The sequence below is a fragment of the Acipenser ruthenus genome, chromosome 14 (genome assembly GCF_902713425.1).
Source record: "Acipenser ruthenus chromosome 14, fAciRut3.2 maternal haplotype, whole genome shotgun sequence".
NCBI classification, from domain to species: Eukaryota; Metazoa; Chordata; class Actinopteri; order Acipenseriformes; family Acipenseridae; genus Acipenser; species Acipenser ruthenus.
The window spans coordinates 18524091-18549131 of NC_081202.1; the positions used below are offsets into that span (position 1 = coordinate 18524091).

At 40.1% G+C, this 25041-nt stretch overlaps 1 protein-coding gene across 5 annotated transcripts in view; it reads left to right on the top strand.

Annotated features, from left to right (window-relative positions):
* The window catches only part of LOC117419693 (filamin-C), a 53895-nt gene that overhangs the window by 14770 nt on the left and 14084 nt on the right, over window positions 1-25041 (top strand). For 3 of the 5 annotated variants that reach the window (XM_034032695.3, XM_034032699.3, XM_034032696.3), the window contains exons 2-27: window positions 1476-1724; window positions 5191-5288; window positions 8870-9020; window positions 9969-10087; window positions 10257-10334; window positions 10793-10955; window positions 11741-11941; window positions 12523-12648; window positions 13840-13977; window positions 14272-14398; window positions 14983-15119; window positions 16306-16499; window positions 16625-16738; window positions 16822-16965; window positions 17085-17208; window positions 17301-17461; window positions 17628-17718; window positions 18177-18346; window positions 18592-18709; window positions 18849-19111; window positions 19794-20391; window positions 22087-22260; window positions 23233-23395; window positions 23878-24038; window positions 24230-24397; window positions 24489-24612. In XM_034032695.3, coding sequence (XP_033888586.2) covers window positions 1476-1724; window positions 5191-5288; window positions 8870-9020; window positions 9969-10087; window positions 10257-10334; window positions 10793-10955; window positions 11741-11941; window positions 12523-12648; window positions 13840-13977; window positions 14272-14398; window positions 14983-15119; window positions 16306-16499; window positions 16625-16738; window positions 16822-16965; window positions 17085-17208; window positions 17301-17461; window positions 17628-17718; window positions 18177-18346; window positions 18592-18709; window positions 18849-19111; window positions 19794-20391; window positions 22087-22260; window positions 23233-23395; window positions 23878-24038; window positions 24230-24397; window positions 24489-24612 — 4354 coding nt within the window. The remainder of the gene's footprint in view (window positions 1-1475; window positions 1725-5190; window positions 5289-8869; window positions 9021-9968; window positions 10088-10256; window positions 10335-10792; window positions 10956-11740; window positions 11942-12522; window positions 12649-13839; window positions 13978-14271; window positions 14399-14982; window positions 15120-16305; window positions 16500-16624; window positions 16739-16821; window positions 16966-17084; window positions 17209-17300; window positions 17462-17627; window positions 17719-18176; window positions 18347-18591; window positions 18710-18848; window positions 19112-19793; window positions 20392-22086; window positions 22261-23232; window positions 23396-23877; window positions 24039-24229; window positions 24398-24488; window positions 24613-25041) is intronic. The other 2 variants (XM_034032697.3, XM_034032698.3) reach the window with 1 other exon arrangement.

Consider the following 25041-nt stretch of genomic DNA (forward strand, 5'->3'; position numbering starts at 1 on the left):
CCACAGTTGCTCTACAGTACCTGGTATGCAGTATGTAGTACAGAGTCATTTTGAATGCCATAATAAGGTGCTGTAAGTGTTAAAAAAGGATGATGGTGTTCATATTATAGATAATGTATTTGTAATGTATTATTAAGAGTTATATTTACATATGTGCAAGTACATTCCATGTAGAATGAAGTTTATGTTACAGCCCATGGTAATTTAGTTTTACAATTGAAATAATCTGAAACAAACATGCATTCCATACTTACAGTATTCACACATGCCTAAAATGTATTTATCATTGAGAAGTTATCATGAATAAAATAATGTGTTAAGGAGATTTAAAATGAGCGTTTGATACAGAAAATGCCCTTTTCAGAATTGAAGAGGTGGGGGGCTGCAGCTACAATGTTTATTGAAAACAGACCTGCACTGTTTCACCCCAGAGAGGCCAGAACAGACTAGAGTGTTGGATATGTCTGTGAGCATGGTATTTTACAGACAAAATATATATTTTAGAGACTGACATTTTGCTCCATTGAAGATTCTTAGGCATACTACATATACTTTCCTGATTGCAAAATTATTTAAAACAGCTGGTTTCAATGATGATGTATTGCCAAACCAACTCTAACCAATTACACTGTTTATACTCATATTCATTCATGTTTAACTATTTGTAAATGTTTGGTGAAAAAATAATGTCATATTGAAGAGGCTACAATTAAACACTGTAAACAGCACAATTTCTAAAAAGTCTGTTGAAAATTAAAAAAAAAAGTCAAAATAGGAGATGATGTATCTCTGTGCTTCATCTTCTTGGCATTACACTTTCATGTTGAGGGGAATAACTATGCCTTAAGCTGCAGCAGTGACTATTTTAGTATTCCAAAAGAACTGATTATAATAAGAGATTGATTAGCCCCTTGGACACTCAAATGGCCAGGTTTTCATACAAATCTCAGGCCTAACGTGAGCTGGAAAAGTTTAACCTTTGATTACAGACGAACAGTTTTTTTACCCGCATGGCTGAGTTTAATTCTAAATGGAACCCATGTGAGACAGAGTGCAGGGACGGCTTGGTTGAAAAAGGGAACCTCCTAAAAGCATCACTCGATAAAACATGTAATAAATTTTTTACATACATGTAATAGCTATAAAAATGTGCCTGTTAATGGGTGGTGAATAGGTTTGTGTCTTGTATAAGTCTTGTTGAAGGTCATTTTTCTGCTTGCTTTGTATACATTTATTACACATACACATTTATTTTCATGTTTCACTGGCATATTGTAGTGTTAACAAAAACAATTGAATAGGAAACCCTTAGATACATTTCAACAGTTAATGTTTCACAGCTAAACAAACCCATAAAGATTTTTGGCCTGCTTTGTTGAACCAGATATGTTTCAATTGTGGGTTGATTAATAGTCTGGGTAAGTTATCGCTGTGGGTTCCTGTAACATAGTTCTTGTTGTGTTTCTCCCTGACAGACAGCAAAGCGATTGTGGATGGGAACCTGAAGCTGATCCTGGGCCTGATCTGGACCCTCATCCTGCACTACTCCATCTCCATGCCCATGTGGGAGGATGAGGACGAGGAGGACGCCAAGAAACAGACGCCCAAGCAAAGGCTGCTGGGATGGATCCAGAACAAGATCCCGCAGATGCCCATCACCAATTTCCACAGAGACTGGAAGGACGGCAAAGCTTTGGGTGCTTTGGTGGACAACTGTGCGCCAGGTAAGGCTTAACGTTCCCCCAATACAGCACACACAGCTCCTTGGCCTGACAGCAGATTTATGAGGACTGGTCAATATAGAAAACAGGATATCAACTGTAAATACTATAATAAATAATACATACATTATTATTTATTTATTTGGCAGAGGCCTTTATCCAAGGAGACTTGCAGGTGTTACAGGGCAGTACAGGGTTACAATGCAAGACTGATATTTAAATACAATATAGTTTACAGCAAGTGCAAATAATACTATTAAAATACAATAAGAACTAGGAAGCAACAAGTCAGGATTACAACAAGTTATATATACAATGACATATTAGTAGTGCAGTAGTGCAAGGATAGTGCATTAGCTGAGGATCCAGTAACGTGGTGCACAGGTCAGGCAAGTCCAGTGCATAGTAGGAAGGGTAGATCAAGAGGGGTGGTATCCACTTTCTTTAATTAAAATAAATGTTTTGACATTTTGGTAGAGCTATAATGCAATGGATGACCCTGGGTATGTGATACCTAGTGACCAAGAAGTGGTTCCCCCCTAATCTCCTGCAATGTAGTTCTAATTATAACTGCTCTTGTCAAACTGGGGTATAGTCAAGTACCGAAATTTTGTGGTAGTGGTTTCAGTTTATGAAACACAGGGGGAAGACTGGGGCTGTGGTTGACAGCTGATCTGGATCAAGTAAAGGTCTCTCAGGACTAGGTAATAACTTTATGCCCAGGTCTTATTTCATTTTAGGGACCTGCTTTCCAAATTAGGCCTGAATTCCTTTTGACCTAGCAGGAAGAGTCTCCACTGAGTAAAGTTTTAAATAGGAGTATTGTATTGATCTGTATTTAAGTAACTGAACTTTTACAAGTTATTATTTGTTATATATTTCATATTGTAGGATTGAAGCAATGGGACTCCAAACTGATTTTCATTTTTTAAATTAGACTTGGTACACAATCCAGTAAATGTTATTTGTTCAAAGGAATAAAAAACAAAAAGTGTCTAAAAAAGCAAAAAAAAATGTGTCAAAACTATTGTTTGCCCCACCCCAACACGTACTCTGAGCAGAACATGGATACCATGCATTTTTTTTTTTTTGTAATCACATTTATATATACCATACATTTCTTAATAACCAGTCCTCAAACAAAGTACTGTATGCTGTGACCTTCAAAAGGCCCTTTAAACTTTTTTCCCTTGCATAAGGATCTTAACACTGCCTCACAGCTTTTTCCATGATTCGATCACAAAACACTTTGTTATTGCAACAAGATATTTTTAACATAGGAAGTGTTGAATTGTGTGAGCAAGAGGTTGGAGGGAGCAAAGCTGTTAATAATGCACAAGAGGCCCATTCTTGTATGCAGGAGAATAATGTGTTTCAATAACATTTACCTGCTGCGCACTAAAATAGCAATAAAACAAAGTGTTGTATCCGATTGCGCTTGTAAGTGGGTAACACTGAACAGCACAAGGGCAGACAATATAGCCAACTAGTGCTTGCAATATCTATAACCATAAAGGGCATTTGTTTTTAATTATTCTGAAGAACATGTTTATACAGTAATAATGTATGCCAGTACGGTATGTGAAATATCTGTGGCAAAGAGTGCTTGAGGCGATGCAGCCAATCGTAAAATCTCTAGAGCCAGATAGCTTTTTCTTTTTTTTTAGAATTAAAAGTGGCCAAATTCTTGCTTATTTAAAAAATAAAATCTAGTTACATCAGTGCTATCAATAAAGCATTTAAAGAAAGCACGGGTAGCAGCAGCTCAACTGCAAACTGTTACAAATAGTATTTTACATGACATTGAACATTTTCTTACAGTCAGCAATTCTATATATATATATATATATATATATATATATATATATATATATATATATATATATATATATATTACCTTCTGTTGTTCTATTGGAATCCTATTGGAATATACAAGTGTGTGTGTGTGTGTGTGTGTGTGTGTGTGTGTGTGTGTGTGTGTGTGTGTGTAGCATTGTGGGTAACTGACCTGTGTAATTGAGTGTAATTTAATATGAATTCAAAATGCACTATTAGTTGTCATTAAAATAATTTCCACTAATACTTCAGGAGAACATTAGTCTTCTCCAAACTGTGTTGGCCTCAGGCTATTGTGTGAATAAATACATTGGCACTGAGCTCCATGGTCGAAGTGGAATATGATTTCTGTTAAACTTAACCAGATGAACTGTGCAAGCATTTCAAAGTGGCAGGAATACAATTCCTAATTGCAGTGTTTTAGAAATAAAAACCAAAAAATGTACCTGTATTAGTTCCTGAATCCTGAAACTGCTTGTAAATATTTTTTACTTCTACTTCTGGAAATTTGGATGTATATAATATATATATATATATATATATATATATATATATATATATATATATATATATATATATATATATATATAATATTTCTTATATATATATATATATATATATATATATATATATATATAGTTTTCTTAACCACATAATTCTTAAATCTTGCTCTCTGTTTCCTTACTCCTTGTTGAATCCACTGCTTTGGATTATTATTATTATTTGTTTATTTAGCAGACGCCTTTATCCAAGGCGACTTACAGAGACTAGGCTGTGTGAACTATGCATCAGCTGCAGGGTCACTTACAACTACATCTCACCCAAAAGACGGAGCACAAGGAGGTTAAGTGACTTGCTCAGAATCACACAATGAGTCAGTGGCTGAGGTGGGATTTGAACCGGGGACCTCCTGGTTACAAGCCCTTTTCTTTAACAGTGCAAATGCAGTTACGACTGAAGCTACAGATTTTGAAATACTTTAGTTACACAATGTGTGTCTGGAAGGTTTTCCATCTTGGACCAGAGTGGCCCTGCACTGGGATTCCAAGAACGAATTACCGTGCTGTCCAAACTGAGGGGAAAAACTGAGGGCCTCATAGAGAATATCTTAGGCTCAGTTGAAGACCTATTTAAACATTTAAAGCTCTGTTTCAGAAGTGGAAAACCTGATTTATTTTGTCATCTGTTTTCATCATCCAATTTTTGCTGCCAGCAAGCAATATTGGGCTGTGATTTTTTAACTTGAAGAACGATTCCCATAATTAAGCCCCTCTATAATATCATCCTAAGGTAGCCATATGTTGCAGTTGGCTAAGTAGCCTCCTTTCTGGGCAAGTAGGTCACATGGTATAAATTCTGTTTAGGAATGACCTTTTATACTCTTGTATACAAGACAGTGATGTTGGAGGGCCTGCTATTCAGATAGAATAAACCATGGTTCTATGTGTTTAGTGAGCAATAAAGAGTGTGTATCACTTATCTAAACAAAGAACTGACCAATTTGACTATTACAAAGTCATAAAGGCTGCACCACGACATTGATACACAAATCTACATTAATCACAAGGTTTTTTCTCATGTCATCCCTTTGAGTGAAGGTCAGTAATAAGACTTTTTCTTCTCTTCCCTACAGGTCTGTGCCCTGACTGGGAGTCCTGGGACCCTAACCAGCCTGTGGAGAATGCCAGAGAAGCCATGCAGCAGGCCGATGACTGGCTGGGTGTGCCTCAGGTACTGTATGGAAGTGATCTTAGTCACACTGTCATTTCAGATGATATTAATGTATTAATCGCCTTATCTTTAGTTTCCACAAGTTTGGGTTCCCAGAGTTTCCCTGGTCACAAATCTATTTTTTTTTCCAGATAAACAAACCTACACTTGTTTACAATGTTAGTTTTCCGAGTGAATCAACATTCAAAATGTATAACATTACTAATCTACAATACAGGAATGTTTAACCTGGGACAAGTTTACTTTTAAAGAATGCTCTCTAAAGTCACCTAGTGACAGCAAAAGTGAATTCAGTACCAGGATTTTAAAACTCCATAACAAAAGAACAACGATAAACATACACTGTATCTAAATTGAGAGGATTTTGGCATGCCAGAAAACTCTCCAATAGTGTTCACTATTTCACAAGCAAACGGTCTGAATTTTGTCTAGGCTTGGTGGTGAAAGGGAGTACAGCTGGTATGAGGCGATGCAGACCAGTCTCAGTGGAGGGGATTAGTGAAAGGGAGTACAGCTGGTATGAGGCGGTGCAGACCAGTCTCAGTGGAGGGGATTAGTGAAAGGGAGTACAGCTGGTATGAGGCGGTGCAGACCAGTCTCAGTGGAGGGGATTAGTGAAAGGGAGTACAGCTGGTATGAGGCGGTGCAGACCAATCTCAGTGGAGGGGATTAGTGAAAGGGAGTACAGCTGGTATGAGGCGGTGCAGACCAGTCTCAGTGGAGGGGATTAGTGAAAGGGAGTACAGCTGGTATGAGGCGGTGCAGACCAGTCTCAGTGGAGGGGATTAGTGAAAGGGAGTACAGCTGGTATGAGGCGGTGCAGACCAGTCTCAGTGGAGGGGATTAGTGAAAGGGAGTACAGCTGGTATGAGGCGGTGCAGACCAGTCTCAGTGGAGGGGATTAGTGAAAGGGAGTACAGCTGGTATGAGGCGGTGCAGACCAGTCTCAGTGGAGGGGATTAGTGAAAGGGAGTACAGCTGGTATGAGGCGGTGCAGACCAGTCTCAGTGGAGGGGATTAGTGAAAGGGAGTACAGCTGGTATGAGGCGGTGCAGACCAGTCTCAGTGGAGGGGATTAGTGAAAGGGAGTACAGCTGGTATGAGGCGATGCAGACCAGTCTCAGTGGAGGGGATTAGTGAAAGGGAGTACAGCTGGTATGAGGCGGTGCAGACCAGTCTCAGTGGAGGGGATTAGTGAAAGGGAGTACAGCTGGTATGAGGCGATGCAGACCAGTCTCAGTGGAGGGGATTAGTGAAAGGGAGTACAGCTGGTATGAGGCGGTGCAGACCAGTCTCAGTGGAGGGGATTAGTGAAAGGGAGTACAGCTGGTATGAGGCGATGCAGACCAGTCTCAGTGGAGGGGATTAGTGAAAGGGAGTACAGCTGGTATGAGGCGATGCAGACCAGTCTCAGTGGAGGGGATTAGTGAAAGGGAGTACAGCTGGTATGAGGCGATGCAGACCAGTCTCAGTGGAGGGGATTAGTGAAAGGGAGTACAGCTGGTATGAGGCGATGCAGACCAGTCTCAGTGGAGGGGATTAGTGAAAGGGAGTACAGCTGGTATGAGGCGATGCAGACCAGTCTCAGTGGAGGGGATTAGTGAAAGGGAGTACAGCTGGTATGAGGCGGTGCAGACCAGTCTCAGTGGAGGGGATTAGTGAAAGGGAGTACAGCTGGTATGAGGCGATGCAGACCAGTCTCAGTGGAGGGGATTAGTGAAAGGGAGTACAGCTGGTATGAGGTGGTGCAGACCAGTCTCAGTGGAGGGGATTAGTGAAAGGGAGTACAGCTGGTATGAGGCGGTGCAGACCAGTCTCAGTGGAGGGGATTAGTGAAAGGGAGTACAGCTGGTATGAGGCGATGCAGACCAGTCTCAGTGGAGGGGATTAGTGAAAGGGAGTACAGCTGGTATGAGGAGGTGCAGACCAGTCTCAGTGGAGGGGATTAGTGAAAGGGAGTACAGCTGGTATGAGGCGGTGCAGACCAGTCTCAGTGGAGGGGATTAGTGAAAGGGAGTACAGCTGGTATGAGGCGGTGCAGACCAGTCTCAGTGGAGGGGATTAGTGAAAGGGAGTACAGCTGGTATGAGGCGGTGCAGACCAGTCTCAGTGGAGGGGATTAGTGAAAGGGAGTACAGCTGGTATGAGGCGATGCAGACCAGTCTCAGTGGAGGGGATTAGTGAAAGGGAGTACAGCTGGTATGAGGCGATGCAGACCAGTCTCAGTGGAGGGGATTAGTGAAAGGGAGTACAGCTGGTATGAGGCGGTGCAGACCAGTCTCAGTGGAGGGGATTAGTGAAAGGGAGTACAGCTGGTATGAGGCGGTGCAGACCAGTCTCAGTGGAGGGGATTAGTGAAAGGGAGTACAGCTGGTATGAGGCGATGCAGACCAGTCTCAGTGGAGGGGATTAGTGAAAGGGAGTACAGCTGGTATGAGGCGGTGCAGACCAGTCTCAGTGGAGGGGATTAGTGAAAGGGAGTACAGCTGGTATGAGGCGGTGCAGACCAGTCTCAGTGGAGGGGATTAGTGAAAGGGAGTACAGCTGGTATGAGGCGGTGCAGACCAGTCTCAGTGGAGGGGATTAGTGAAAGGGAGTACAGCTGGTATGAGGCGGTGCAGACCAGTCTCAGTGGAGGGGATTAGTGAAAGGGAGTACAGCTGGTATGAGGCGATGCAGACCAGTCTCAGTGGAGGGGATTAGTGAAAGGGAGTACAGCTGGTATGAGGCGGTGCAGACCAGTCTCAGTGGAGGGGATTAGTGAAAGGGAGTACAGCTGGTATGAGGCGATGCAGACCAATCTCAGTGGAGGGGATTAGTGCATTGTAGAGATTGCAGTAGGTCTGAGTCATGGAGCCTGTGGAATGTCTTGTCTAAATGAGGTTAAATTTTCTTGGGTGTCAACTAGGTGGGAGAGCAGCGGCTCATTCTGAAGGTATTTTAAATAGTGTTCTTTTCAAGGAGATCATCAGCATTACACTCGTTATCAAACATAGAAGAATGAGCATCTGCCATTGTGCTAACAGATTTACCAGAGATTGGGTTACACCTCAGGAGTACAACAGATAGTACTTTCATATGAAGGTTGTTACAGGGTTGCTTTGGTTGAAATCCTTAGTAAAAAAAAAAAAAAAAAAAAGTCACCCAAAACTGAGTTCCTAGAACTTGCCACCAAACGAGTTAAGACTATGCATTTCTTTATTTTATTTGAATATTGTTTTATCTTTAGACCTGAATAACTTGTATTGAAGAAAGCAATGCATTCCAATGTATAAATGGAATTCAGATGAAACATAAACCAACAAAGGAAGTGTTTTATGTTAGTTATGTTTGTAAAATATTTCCGAATTAGGTTTTCTTTCAATGTTTTTGTGGGTTCTTGTATGCGGAACACTGTATAGCAGCAAAATAGTTTTTATTTTATTTTAATTAAATAAGCTAAATGTGTGGTGGAATTTCTAGAGTACAAAACAAATTTGTTAATTTGATCAAATAAAAAAGTTGACGCTAGTTATTTTTTGTGAGTTGCTAAAACTGTCACATGCTGTTGTAATGAATATCTTAATTTGATTGTGCTGTAGGTGATCGCTCCTGAGGAGATTGTTGACCCCAATGTAGATGAGCACTCTGTGATGACCTACTTGTCACAGTTTCCCAAAGCCAAGCTGAAGCCTGGGGCTCCTCTCCGATCCAAACAGCTGAACCCAAAGAAAGCCAGGGCCTATGGACCAGGTATGAGAGGATTCACCCAGTAACATAGTACAGCAGCACTGACACTGAGTAAGAAAGAAGACAGAGAAACAGGACTGTATTCATCTAGCATCACAGGCATCTTTACTGCTGTAAAGCTGCCTTATATGTAAATCTGAACCTTGACGTGTTGAATATATAATATATATAAGCATATTAAATCCAGTGAAATTAAAAGTGAAAATATACAGAGTTTTACAGCAATCACTTCATAATTAACACATTATACCCACTATATATATATATATATATATATATATATATATATATATATATATATATATACATTTTGATCGATTAATTTATGGGCATTAGTTGATTAATCGGTAGATTAATCCGTGCACATTTTTAATAAAGGTAATGGTATTATAGCAGTTTTCCTGCATAGTAATACTAAAAAATCAATAGACTCCAAAAAAAAAGCCAATGGGAATTTGGTCTTTTTAAAAGCATTTATTATTATTATTTTTATTTTAGTAAATGGAACACATTTTCACAGAACATCAGTTGTTTACATAGCTACGTACTTGGCTTCCTTCTTGTACTTCTGAATCTAGCAGAACCTGAGGCACCAAAGAGATTAAGCCATTCGGAATCTTGTTACAGGTACCTGAGAATACTGTGGCTATTGACAAGTGTTTGCTTAACATGCTGTCATAGTCACAAATCAGACAAAGTAATTCCACATAATTACCTCTATTTGAAGAATTGGTGCCTTCATCAGTTCAGGTATTTGTGGTGTGTACTGTACCTCAATTTTTTCTGAGAAAGTTCTTGAAAATTGATATATATATATTTTTTTTAAGTCAAGAAAATAGTTTTCTTAATTTCCAAATTGCTACAGCTACATGTCTGTTAGAGTTTGAAATTAAGAATATTTTATTTTGTACATTCTAAAAAATAATTCCTGAACACATGTATCTGCTTAAGGTATTGAGCCCCACGGTAATATTGTGCTGAAGCCTGCAGAGTTCACTGTAGAGACTATTGATGCTGGTCTGGGAGAGGTGCTGGTCTATGTGGAGGACCCGGAAGGGCATAACGAGGAGGTTTGAAAATATTGATTTTTATTTTTGAAGAATAACATTTATGTATTCCTATATATAGATTTACAAATGTATGGTTTTATGTTTTGTTTCCTGTTTCCTGTGCTGTTTTTCAATCATTGAAATGAGAGCATTTTTCAATAAAATACACATTTCTTTTGTATATTTCAAGGCCAGAGTTATTGCCAACAATGACAAAAACAGAACCTACTCTGTGACTTATGTCCCCAAAGTTGCAGGACTTCACAAGGTAAGGATGTTAATGAGCCTGGGCAAGTTGATAATTTACTTGTCTGAAATAATCATTTTAAAAGTTTACTGCTGTTTATCATTGATAAAGCATAGTAATGCTCTGTAAAGTCATAGTGACAGCATAGTAAAGGGCAGACAAGCATGGTCAATCACTGGTAAGTAAACAAAGAGTTAAAGCATGGGAAAAGAATTAGAAACTGCACCATTGCAAATCTTTGTAAGGGAACATGCTAAAGGTTACATTTCAGAATACATTTGTGAATAGACCTAGAATAATTGATTATGTAACACAAGTAGGAATTAGTCTTACTAGGAATAACTGCAACCATTAGCTGTCACTCTCCAAATCAATATCATAGCATTTGAACTTTAAGATACAAATGTTGTTTTTAAATGATTGTTGGATACAGATAAACCACTGGTGCTCTGAAACCCTTCACCTGCCTCTTCTTCCAGGTGACAGTGCTGTTTGCGGGTCAGAATATTGACAAGAGCCCCTTCATGGTCAATGTTTCCATGGCACTGGGTGATCCCAACAAAGTGTCAGCTCGGGGACCCGGGTTGGAGCCTGTAGGAAACATTGCCAATAAGCCCACCTACTTTGACATCTACACAGCAGGTATAATGATGGTTATTATTATAGGTTACCTCACAGTAGTGCTGTCTGCGGTTTTAACCCTTTGCGGTCCATTTATTCAGAGCGTCTCAGGCGTGTCAGGTCCAATTTATTTTCACACGCGCAGTTTATTTTACACGCACTGTTTAAAAGTGTTTTTTTTCACAGTAAAAGAGATTTAAAAGGCACTGCATATCAACAGGACACTCAGTACTGCATCTCCAGCCCCGCCCCACCCCTTGTTCACTTTTTTTACATACCTCTTGATAGTAGTGCATACCGATAAATCATCTCCTGATCACTCGTTTTATCACCAAACTTCTCAATAATGCGATCCAAGTCATTATTTTATAACTGTAACATCTAAAAAAAGCTCTGCAAATGTCTGTGATATTCTTTGAGCGCTGGATGCAGAAACAGCTATCTTGTTTGTTTATGTCCGTGTTATCTATGTGATGCCAGGGCTATGTGTATTCATGTGATACGCCCCTTTTTTTCGGTTTCTCTTGGCTCCTATTGATCTCACTCGGCCATTGAATTGTTTTCTCTGCTTTTTCTGGAGAAAAAACGACTAGAGACCTGTTTTTTGCATCTTTTTGATGATGTCGGACATGGTCCGACATTGGACCGGAAAGGGAAAATTGCAATGTCGGACCAGGTCCGAGGACATAGGACTGCAAAGGGTTAATTGCAGGGAATTGAGAAAAGCTCAGAATACTAAAAACAAATCATGGGCAATGAATTGAGTTCTGATGTAAACCCTTGACCTCTCTGTCCTCCTCTACAAGGCGCTGGAGCAGGAGACGTGGGCGTCATCATTGTGGACCCCCAGGGCCGTCGTGACACAGTGGAGGTCATCCTGGAAGACAAAGGGGACAGCATTTACCGCTGTACCTATCGCCCCATGCTGGAAGGGCCTCACACTATTTATGTCACCTTTGCAGGGGCCCAAATCCCCAAGAGTCCTTTTACTGTCAACATTTCAGAAGGTAGGCTTAGCTGGAAGAAAAGGGGGTTCATGTAAATATTTCTGTCTGACTTAATAATCAACGTATGCACTTCCTTCCTCTTTCTCTTCTTTTATCTTTCACTTCCTTTATCTTTCTAATCTTGCAACAGAGTTTCCAGTTCTGGAAGTATCAGAAAATTGTAATATGATTTTGCTGTATCAGTGTGTAACAAGTGTTCTGGTAGTTTTAGTATTCATTCAAAAAAGAATGGTTGACACTTAATATAGGTTATGTAATACTGGTGTGCAATTCCTTAACAAACAAAAAAATCCTTATGAATAGAGAGAGTGCAACCCGGTCTACTTTACCTGTGTCACAGCATGACCTGCTGGGACGCTGTGCTATTGAAGTTGAAGTTCTAGGTCAGATCTAAAACCATTGCTTTGTAGTTACTGAAGCTATTAATAACATTAATCATTTCCTCCGCTGTGTTCGCAATAGTAGTCCTGAAAAAAAAAAATCTCTTTAAACCAATAAGAGAGCGAGAGATCAGAATCAGGCGCTTCTATCAGCTGTGACCTATGTGAAACCCTGTTCCTCTTGCCTGTCTGTTTTTCTAGCTCCCCCGTCTGTCCAGCCAGCTGGGGCTCCAGCTATTCAGATTATCCCTCAGTCTATACACACCCCACCAACTGAAAAGCCAAAGAAAGCCCCACCCCCAACTCCACCCAAACCACGGCAACCAAGTTAGTACGAGCCGCTGATGTGGCTTGTGCCTGTGTAGTCTGGCCCATTGTCGGGACTCACTGCCTCAGAGCTTGTTGGCATGTGCTGACGCTTTGCCTTCTGTAGTCCCAAGAAAGGCAGCTTTTTTTGTTTGTTTCTTGCCTAGGCTTATACAAGGGTGCTTTTTCAGTGGGAACATTTTTTTGTAGTTTTGCAAAGACTCATGGTGATAGGTCAAAAGAAATCCCTTTCACTGTTTTAATGAAAGCAAGATTACCTAACATCTGTTTCTTCTTCTGAGGCTCAAGGCGCAGTTTAGATACATTTACAACACTGGCTTTTGATGTTGGCTAAATGTATCTTTCATGGTTGTTATTATTTACTTGATAAACCGGAAATGCATTTGGAAGTTGCAAAGTAATTTCAAAACCTTTCCTCGATTTCTTTTTCCCCTATTTTGAATGCCTTTACTGAACATGGGGTGTAAAACTACAACAGATATGTTTCCTTTTCCCTTCTATAATAAGCCTTGATACTGGACAAACTTTACTGATAACCACAGAAACCACAGTTTTATACATGTATAATATGTACTGTAGTTATTCAGCTGTAGCTGTACTGCTCTTGCTAATGACATCTCAATTCTCTGAACACTTTTTTGTACTGCCAAACTTGACCAGCTGGAAAAGAATGTTTCAGTTTCTCTTCATGTGGAAAAACACATGACTTGCACTCTCCACAACCAGCATCCCATCTCTGCAGCCGGCATCCATAATCACTTGACTGTGGTTTGTTTTTTCTTTCGCATTTACACCACATTTTTTCCCTTCTTCCCATTATATATTTAGTATACCTTTTTGTTACACTTTTCTGGCTGTTTATATATTTATTTATTTTGTAAACACTGGTGCTGTTCAGTTTTTTTTTAAAAAGGTACAGCATGAAACCAGCAGTTTTGTGATGCAGACGGCAGCTTTCTGAATGCAGTTATTGTACATGTGGTTTGTTTTTGTTTGTTTTGTTTTACTTCACGTTTGCAGTCTTCCTGTGCCTGTTTATTTATTTTTTTTAATTGGCTTGTGGACAAGCGTTAATGTCAATTTTAGAACTAACACACACCTCCAGTTGCCTGAAGATTGGATTTTGTGTGTCTGTTTGCCGCAGGTTTGATCTAGTTTTTTCACACCTGTGTATGTGTTTTTCTTTAACAGCCTGCAACCCCAATGCCTGCCGGGCTACAGGCCGAGGCCTGCAGCCTAAAGGGGTCCGGGTAAAGGAGGTGGCTGACTTCAAGGTGTTCACCAAAGGAGCCGGAAGTGGAGAGCTTAAGGTGCTTGTAAAAGGGCCAAGTAAGTCACCAACCCATAAATATTTATAGCCATACCTTGACTAATTTTAAATTATGGCATATGGTTTGCTACATCATACAACTGACAATGCATACTGTAGAATTTGCAAAGGCAGGATTTATAATGTATTTTTTGCCTAAACGAATTGGTTTATCTGTATCAATTCAACATAAAAGAAAAGTTATATATGACAGGGCAGGTCTGGTATTTCTCGACATTATATACTGTAAGTTATATTCATCCTTGGATTCAGTGTGACTAATGTGGTTTTTTTTTTTTTTTGTTTCTTGGTAGAAGGTACAGAGGAGCCAGTGAAAGTCACTGAAGTCAGTGAAGGAGTGTTTGAATGTGAATATTACCCTGTGATCTCGGGAAAATACACTATCACTATCACTTGGGGAGGATGCGCTATCCCAAGAAGGTATGGAGGAGTGTGTTTGAGTAAATGGGAATGTGGGCTCTAATCATGACTGTCTCTGAAAAAAACATTATTTATATATATATATATATATATATATATATATATATATATCTATAGTACTGTAGAATCTTTAAGAATGCTCTTTAAGTAACCTAGTAACCTTTGTTGAGTGTGCTGTAATTTTGTTTTCCAAGGGATTACTTTGTAGCAGCATGCTTTGAGTAATTTCCTACAGCCTTTGTTATTTCTAGAGAACTTCCTGGAATTATTTCCTGTGGAAACAAGAATCTATCACACAATTTACCAGTCATATACAGTATAACCTATGGTGTATTTTCTAAGATGTATTTTCCTTATTTAAAACTGAAGAACAGTTCTTCTTATCTTAGCATATGTAACTGAAGAACAATGCAGTGATTAGCTGGTGAGTGAGCCACCTAATGAAAGGCTGTGATGGGTCGACTGCCTAACAAGCATTAAGGTTTATACAGAACAAAAAAGGGAACCGGCAGAGGGAATCATCTTTCTGGTGCAGATATTTAGGTTTGTTTGTGACGGCTCTAAATCCTGCTGTGTGCTCACAGCCCCTTCGAGGTCCAGGTCAGTGCTGAAGCAGGGGCGCAGAAGGTGCGAGCCTGGGGCCCTGGCCTGGAGACTGGCATGGTGGGCAAGTCGGCCGACTTTGTGGTGGAGGCCATCGGAACTGAAGTGGGGACACTTGGTAAGTCAAGAGAGTCATTGAAGAATACTTGCAAATAGGAAAAAAGGTAGATTAAATGTATTCCTCCTTTGCATTTTCTCTTGCTGCTTAATCTGCTTTAAGCAACTATTGGCAGGTATTAGGACAAAAAATCCAATATGATCATGTTGGCTTCAATAATGAAAAAATATTTTGCCCTTTCTTCTTTTAATATGACCTAATTACTGTTCCTCCCACTGAGATTCTTTTTTTCCTGCCTTCCTTTCTGCCTTGGCTGTAATGTTTTAAATTGTTAGCAGTTGAGAAAAACAGCAAATGTTAACACATGGGTGGATGCAGGGCCTGGCCCCTCCACCCACTGCTGTGAACATAACCAGGAAAGGTCAAGGCTCTTGGGCGTCATCCAGTCCTCCGACTCCATGTATTTAAAATATGTTAAAAATTATGTTCAAACGCTGCAAGTCAACAGGAAATAAATAGGCCTGAGTGAAAAGTAAATCTAAAGTAAAAAGAAAATCTTGTAAATCTTGTTTTTGTGTGAAAGCCATCTGTTAGCAAAATATTCATGAGAAAACTCGATTTTATAGAGCATCACTTTAATTGTTGCCTGATTTGACAAGAAGAATATTGCAATTAAGTTTACTCTGGCAGCCTCAACCAATACTTTTAATAAAAACCCAGCAACTTTAATTAAAACTTGGTTCTTTTCCCCACTTACAAAGCTCGAGGGTAATGCAATAAACAGAGTACATTGCATTTAATTTAGTATTTACTGACTGTTTTTCTGCAATATAACGCCTTCCACAGGGACAGACTCTGCAGGTCACTATTGCTATACTTGCTGATGGAAGTAGAACGGCTGTGAGTTCATCCCTAACTTTGTCAGAATATAGCTTGTGTTGCCATAACTGAAGCTCGGTTTTACTCTACCTCATCACTGAGGGAGATAACATTTAGGCCAGTGTGACTAAGAACTAGAACCTCATGAATATACAGTCTCATGCTGGGGCTCATACTATAGCAATGGAGTGCTGTAATAAAGCTTCCAAATTGTCTCTCAGATGGACTGTTGAGTAAACGTTTCTCACGTAACAGTACATGGTTAAGGTACATGGGATATGGATACTGCCAGGCAGGTCTCTTAGTTCTTTTCAGGTCTCTTTTTTACCAGCCTTAATATACTGAATCTCCTTCGGTCTCGTATCAGGTTTCTCCATTGAGGGTCCTTCTCAGGCTAAAATTGAATGCGACGACAAAGGTGACGGCTCCTGCGATGTTCGCTACTGGCCGACCGAGCCTGGCGACTATGCCGTCCATGTCATCTGTGATGATGAGGATATCAAAGACAGTCCCTTCATGGCTCACATCCTTCCCGCTGTCAATGATGTATTCCCAGAAAAGGTAAGCCAACCAAATGTATATTACATTATAAAAATCTGTATGTCACAGGTCAATAGATGGTACATTAAATATCCCAGGGTGTTGGTACATTGAAATACCTATTTAATTGTATGTGCTTATCCTAGGTTAAAGCCTATGGCCCAGGACTGGAACAAACAGGCTGTATTGTTAACAAACCAGCAACATTTACCATTGATGCCCGGGGAGCCGGCAAGGCAGAACTCAAGATCTATGCACAGGTAGGACATTTACAATAAAAAAATAAATACTGCTAGCAATGTGAAAAACGTCTGTCTTATCTCTTTTGTATTATATTTTTTAGGATGCTGAAGGTATCCCCATCGATATCAAGATTACTGATAACGGAGACAACACATTCATCTGTGTTTATGTCCCCACTAAACCAATCAAGCACACCATCATCATTACATGGGGCGAAGTCAACATCCCTCACAGTCCATTCAGGGTAAGAGAAACAAATGAAAGATCAAGGTCAGCCGAATGGCAATAAAGTGTATTGAGTGGATTGAATGTGCCACCCATACCTATCTTCATTCAACATGTTTTTTAATTACTTACTCTCAGGTTAACATTGGAGAAGGCAGCCACCCGGAACATGTCAAGGTGTATGGCCCAGGAGTGGAAAAGACAGGACTCAAGGCAAATGAACCCACATACTTCACAGTGGACTGCGGTGAAGCAGGGCAGGGTAAGACTTTTTTAGCCATATAAATTGGAATTGAGGTCTCTATTCAAATTAGAAGTATACAGTACAAATTCACATTATGTCTGTATTTATAGGTGATGTGAGCATTGGTATTAAGTGCGCCCCCGGAGTTGTGGGGCCTGCAGAGGCTGACATTGACTTTGACATCATTAAGAACGACAATGACACCTTCACTGTGAAATACACCCCACCTGGTGCAGGCCGCTACACTATCATGGTGCTGTTTGCTGACCAGGTAATAAACATCAAGATGAAAAGGTTCTTTTTAGTGTATTTTCCATCTGCTGCAATCTGCCTGATTCTGTAGATATTGCTGAAGCAAAAATGTGTGTACTTAAAAATTCTGGCGACAGTGTTAAACACTATGCATAAAGGATAATATAATATCTTTGTGAATTTAGGAAATTCCCATGAGCCCCTTCCGGATTAAAGTTGACCCATCCCATGATGCCAACAAGGTGAAGGCAGAAGGTCCAGGGCTCAGCAAAACTGGTAAGAACTCAGTCACACATGACGTTATGGTAGCAGTGACAGTAGATAACCATCAGTTTATTTAGTGCCCTTAATATGCCTTTATCCAAGATTAAAGTTTTATAAGGGTCTAACTAGTGTACCAAAAATGATATTGCATCCTCATTAGTAGGAATACAGAAATATTACATTTTATTCAACGACAAGAATAGTCCTCCTGCTCATTTCAAGTGAGCTATGTGATTTCATAGCCAAGGCTATATCGAAGGACATTGCCATTGTTCTCTTTAAACCTATTTTTGTTACTTGTTTTTAATTTCAAATTACCTTAGCCATTTTATAATCGCAATATGGCACTTCAGGGTGTGTGTTCTTGTGAGATATCGGAACTACTCGGGTTGGTGAAGGCACAACTCAACTGAGGCGTGGAGATATCCCACAACTCTTTCTGATGAATCAGTATTACATTTCTACTGCAGGTGTGGAGGTGGGCAAACCAACCCATTTCACAGTCTTCACTAAGGGCGCTGGCAAGGCCAAACTGGATGTTAATTTTACTGGTGCCTTAAAAGGAGAAGCAGTGCGAGACTTTGAGATCATTGATAACCATGACTACTCTTACACAGTGAGATACACTGCAGTACAGCAGGTAGGTTTACAAGCATATCATTACATTTTACTGACGCTACATTTCCAATCTTATCACCTAATGGCTTTACAACTTTATGAAGCGGACCATTCCCATTCTATGAAAAAAATGCCCTTTTTTACGTTCAAGAAAACTGGTAAAAAGATTTGTGTCACACATACTTGTTTGCTGTTTGCCTAAACCACTTGTATCAATTCCTGAATGACATGATCAAACTTAATTACGCTCTTTTTCCGTCTTTACAGGGTAATATCACTATCTCAGTTACCTACGGTGGCGATCCCATTCCCAAGAGTCCATTCACTGTCAGTGTGGCTCCATCCCTTGATCTCAACAAGGTCAAAGTGCAAGGACTTAACAACAGTGAGTGTGCTTCCTAAATGGGATTACTTGATTACTTCCATGTGGGAGATCTTTCCTATTTATTAATTATGACTCTTTCAAACCACTTATAAAATGAGCCACAGAAAAGGTGACTTTGATTTTGCTTTATTTTTTTTAGAAGTGGATGTTGGGAAAGACCAGGAGTTCACGATTAACACTCATGGGGCAGGAGGACAGGGAAACGTGGATGTGAAAATCACCTCCCCATCTCGTCGACCCATCCCCTGCAAGGTCGAGACAGGCACCACCAACGATGTGCACTCTGTGAAATACATGCCCCCTGAGGAGGGGCCCTACAAAGTGGAGGTCACCTATGATGGGAACCCTGTGCCTGGAAGCCCCTTCACAGTAGAGGGGGTCATGCCCCCAGATCCTTCCAAGGTAAGAGAACATTAAATACAGCTTCCATATTTGTCACATTCCAGTATGCTATAAATTAGATATCCTCCACCCAGTATCAATAATAATATATTCCAATGAGTTATAAATATAAAAGTGTAACAAATAAATTGACATCCATTATTAATTAAGATTGTTAAACCAAAAAGTACCATCAGTCACAAAAAATAACATTCCTTTTCAGTGGAAACCAGAAAAAGGTTATTTCAAGATGAAAGAAAATCAAACAAACATAGTCTAATTAAAGCTTGGCATGAAATTTACTTCAGTTGTGGCCAATTGCCTCTTCTATTCAATGCGGCTGTACTGTGCTACTGATTAAGAGCCTTGTCCTCAGACAAGAGCCTTAATAAATAACAGCTCATTAATTGTTCTACTCAACTTGGCTAATATCACATCTGCTTGGACTATATTTTAGTTGGCTTTATAAGACTTTAAGAAATAATAGATTGTATTATGTGGCATTGTCGTTGTCTGACCAGATGTTCTTTTTCATTGAAGCAAATTGGAGAGTCTGTGTCAAAATATACTGTATATATGTACAGACTGCAATAAATGAGACTGTTGCATGCTGTATATTTACATGGGAGTTTACCACATATTGAATTTAGCAATATCTCCCTTCCAGAGTTTTAGAATGCACTTAAATATTTCTGTTCCCCAGGTGCGTGCCTATGGCCCTGGCCTGAAGGGAGGCATAGTGGGCAAACCAGCTCCCTTTGCCATTGACACTAAAGGAGCTGGCACCGGCGGACTTGGTCTTACAGTGGAAGGTCCTTGCGAGGCTAAGATCGAGTGCCAGGATAACGGTGACGGCTCCTGCTCCGTCTCCTACCTGCCCACCGAGGCTGGAGAGTATGCCATCAACATTCTCTTTGCCGAGGCTCACATCCCCGGATCACCTTTCAAAGCAGCCATCAAGCCTGGGTTTGACCCTAGCAAGGTGACAGCCAGTGGCCCAGGTCTGGAGCGAGGCAAGGTCAATGAGTCTGGATCCTTCACCGTGGACTGCTCCAAGGCTGGGGAAGCAGAACTGACCATTGAGATCATCTCAGAATCTGGCGTCAAGGCTGAGGTGCACATCCAGAACAACAGCGATGGCACCTACTCCATCACCTATATACCCGCCTTCCACGGCATGTACACCATCACCATCAAGTATGGCGGACACTCCGTGCCCAAGTTCCCAGCTCGTGTCCAGGTGGACCCTGCTGTCAACACCAGTGGGATCAAGGTTTACGGACCTGGAGTTGAACCACGGGGTGAGAAGTTTCACCTTTCTCTGTACCATATAATTTGGTCTTACTGATTAGCTGTTGCCACAAAAGTAAATCAGCAGGAATATAATGGCTTGCTACACTAACAGCTGTTTCAAAATGAGCACATGTCTGGAGGGTAGGCCTGTCCCACTTGACCACAAGAATCAGTGACAGGTGCCACCAGTACTCCTATACAACCAAGTGGCACAGGATTATAGACATGGAAATCTGCATTGTTAAAAGCTAAGAAAAATGTTTATCGACAGGTGTAAAACGTGCATTATATAGTATATTGATATGAGTGCAAGCCTTGTAGTATATTGCACTCTTTTGTTCACTTGATCACAGGTCAGTGAATAAATAACTTGTGCTATCATACAGGCTTCTCAATGTGTTTGTTGCTCTGTTATGAGCATATTTGGAAAAAGAATAGTTAACAAAATAAACACACTGTTACAATTTGGCATTAATTCAGCACAGTTTATAGTATTTGCTATAGGCCCTACATTTTCCACCCGTATTTTTACTATAGTATTACCTGCACAGTTGCTGCGACAAGACATACTATGAAATGATTACTGTATAGGTCTTTGAAATCAATGGGTTTCGTTTATAGCCCTGTTCTGCTTCTAGCTCCTCTGAGTTTGACATTGAAATAAAATGCAGTCTAGTTAAATGCAATGGGAACTTTTTAAACATTTTTTGTATTTAAAATAAGTTGCTGCTGGGGATTTAAGCTAATTGTCACACTTCTGCATATATCTTGATTACAGCTTTGCATATATCTAGAGACACTTATCTAATTGTGATTAAACATGTTAAGAACCTTATTTAGCACAAGTTATTGAGTGCTTCACAATATATAGGTATACACTTATATGTTTACACCTGCATCTAGAGTTGTGATGAAACTTGCCAAATACATTTATTTATGCTATTGGATTAAATAGAGACTGTCTGACTGATCATCCTACTATCTGTATGCCACACATACATTTGTGCATTTATCTAGAAAACTGCTTGTCTAATTTGATGAAACTTGCTAAGGACATTCTTTAGCACAAGTTTGTCATAATCTGGTGGGGTTTATAGAGGCTCCCTTTCTGTTCATGTGTCTCACTCACATTTTTACATAGAGAAACTCGGTCTCTTTAACACAAGTTATTGAGATGATCAGAATCTGATGGTATAGTGAGGCATCTGTCCTTCTGTTCATATCTTTAAAAAGGTGGATGCAGGTATTAGTGATCTACTTTTTCATGTTTCCGATGACTCTAATTTTGTACTTACACACAAGGCATGAATGTCATTACAGTGCTTGTTAAAATATGATTCTTAAGGTACACTGGAGATGCAAATACCAATACTTTGACTGAAGGTAGACAGAGGACTTCTCAGAAACTTCAGTGAAGCAATAAATCGCTTCTCACCCATACAAAGAAATTGTGAAAGAGCTGCAAATGCTTATGTTTTAACAAGCCTCCATTTATGTGATTTCAATTGCGAATTTAGTAACTGTGGACGCCTGAATGAGCCTTTTAACTGTGGGCAGGTTGAGGTGTGTGGGCAGCAGAGAGTGCTGATGTCTGGTCAAGGCAGTATTGTAAACATGTTATCTTCCTCTATAGATGTAAATACCTAACAGTTCATTTTGTACGTATTTGTACCTTTTAATGTGAAACTTTTGTTTGTGTGTAGGTGTTCTTCGGGAAGTTACCACTGAATTCACTGTGGATGCTCGTGCACAAACCAAGACTGGAGGAAACCACATAAAAGCAAGAATTGTTAACCCTTCAGGTGGCAAAACAGACACCTACATCAGTGACAAAGGGGACGGGACTTACAGGGTGGAGTACACAGCCTATGAAGATGGTAAGAAAAAACAAAGCTAAATTATGATACTCTACAAATCATACATCTTGAAAATACATCCTTTTAAAAACTGTAAAACATGTTTAATTGTAGGGATCTATAAGCAAAAACTCTGCCTAAGAGTCTACTATGTGAGTAATGCACAACCAGCTGATCCCACTGTGCATTGGGAAGGGTATAGAAAGCCCTGCTATCTACTAACTGCACAACTGTCATTCCGGCCTGTTTGAAAAAATTGTCTGTCATTCCTTTGATCTGACAACATTTTTGGCTCTGGGTCTGTCGGCAATCGGCCCACACCTGCTAACTGTAACTTAGTTTTGACAGTGAACAATAGAGAGGGGATCATTCTGTAAACAAGAGAGGTGTGACCTGGCCTTGACCCCCCCCCCCCCCATTCCTTTGCAGATACAGAGCATGCTCACTAATAACTGTCGAATCGTTAGAGCTGGCGACAGAATTTGTCTGAAATGTATTTAGTGAACGTTATCCAAAACAGGGGCCAAATGAAGATCTCATTTATAAAAACAGTAAGCAACCTAGAACTCCAAGAACAACACAGTACATTAAAAAAACATTTTTTACAAATGAGAGCATGATCAACCTCTATTTTCTATAATAGAAAACAGCAGCAGTTGGTTTTCTTTCTTTTCTTTACATGTCCTTACCTAATATCGGTTCCCAGAAAAAGCACTGCCTTGTAGTTGTATCTGCTGGGAGAGGCAGAATTGGAACACATGGCTGTTCCCAAACAACAGCTGCCCTGCAATACTTCTAGATCTGGGATTGGTAGTGTGCCTTTCATTCCGAGATATCTGTAATTATGTAAAAAAAAAAAAAACATCATGCTAGTTATAACAATAATTCCATACTGTTATCTTTATGCCAGTAATAAGTTAATGTGATTTTTAACAATCAGGTAGCATTTTCCTGTTTTAAGTAGTGATTCATAGCTGTGCTGTTTGGTTTCAGGTATTCATGTGATTGAAGTGCTTTATGATGATGTGGCTGTTCCCAAGAGCCCCTTCAGGGTGGGCGTTGCTGAGGGCTGTGATCCTACTCGTGTCAGAGCCTTTGGACCCGGTCTGGAGGGAGGCCTTGTCAACAAACCCAATCGCTTCACCGTGGAAACGAGGTACACACAGAACAAAGATGTGCAGGTTTACATTGCATATCACCTAGTAAAATCTATTTGTGATAAACAGATTTTAGACAGCAAAATGTTTGTTTGCTTGTTGAAACATTAATTGCCAAAACCGTATTGTATAGAACAATTTGAGCAATCCAGACACTCTACTTCATCTATACATTAAGCTAAATTAATCTAAAATGTACCAACTTTTCTTCTGAGATTTAGTCACATTAGAAATGAGGTAGGTGGTGTTAGCTAAAGACACTACACAGTGTGGCCTTTTAAACAATCCTTTGTTGTAAAACAATCTTGTAACGATAAAGATTGAGGAAAGAAATTCCCCCACAAGTTACAAAAATGGCAAAGCAGTGTTCTTTGGCACTGCATTAGATATTTCAGGGTAGCTAAGAATGTTGCTCTTTAGAATGAGATGACTGTACAGCGGTATCATGAGTTGACAGTTTACTTTACTTTGTTGTTCCTAGGGGGGCAGGTACCGGTGGCCTCGGCTTGGCTATTGAAGGCCCATCAGAAGCCAAGATGTCCTGTAAAGATAACAAAGATGGCAGCTGTAGTGTGGAGTACATACCCTTCACTCCAGGAGACTATGACGTCAACATTACCTTTGGTGGACGCCCTATTCCAGGTAATAATCTGTAACCCCTTTTAATAATAGTGTAGATTCAAATATGTAAAAAAAAATGTTTTAACAGTTTTTGAATAAACTCTAGAAGTTTCTTTTCTTAAATTTGGTGTCTCATATTGTTTTCTTAATAAATTTGGTCTACACCAATTGTGATGGAGCGTGACTCAAGCCTAATCTGTTCCCTGGTGCAGGAAGTCCATTCCGAGTGCCTGTCAAGGAGGTAGTGGATCCTAGCAAAGTGAAGTGCTCAGGCCCTGGCCTGGGCACCGGAGTGCGAGCCCACATCCCACAGACCTTCACTGTCGACAGCAGTAAGGCCGGTCTTGCCCCACTGGAGGTGCTCTTGCTTGGGCCTGCCGGTCAGTAGAAGATTATCGTGTACAATGACACATTTTATGTAGTGCAATTATTAGGATGTGTATTAATCATTGCTTTTTTGTGCTCATACAGGAGTGGCCGAGCCTGTTGATATCAAAGATAATGGAGATGGCACCCACACAGTTAACTACACCCCAGCAATGGATGGGCCTTACACTGTCACAGTGAAATACGCTGACCAGGAGGTACCACGCAGGTAGGAGCTGCAGACACTATTGATATCTTATGGTTTTCAACTCCTGCAAACTGTTGTTCAGTTCAATTCCTTACTAACAGAGCTCATTTAGTATGATTGTTCTAATATGTGGTTTGGAGATGTTGCGGTGTAATTTTATTCTTATTACCAGTAATAATCGAATGGTAAGGCTCTCACACATCCAGCACATGGCCAGTTTCCTTTTTTCAAAGCAGCTGAGATAGGATTATAACTCATCTTGGTTATGTTTGGGAGGAGATTGAGCCTTCCTTCTCCAAAAATGTACTGGTAAAGTAAAAATGTTTTCTTAATATATGGATTGTGAAGAATTGAAGTCCACACAATGTCAGTAAATGCTTTGCACATTTTCACATATTGTTTGTTTCCAGATTAAACAAAAAAAAAATACATACAGTGCAAAATACTTTT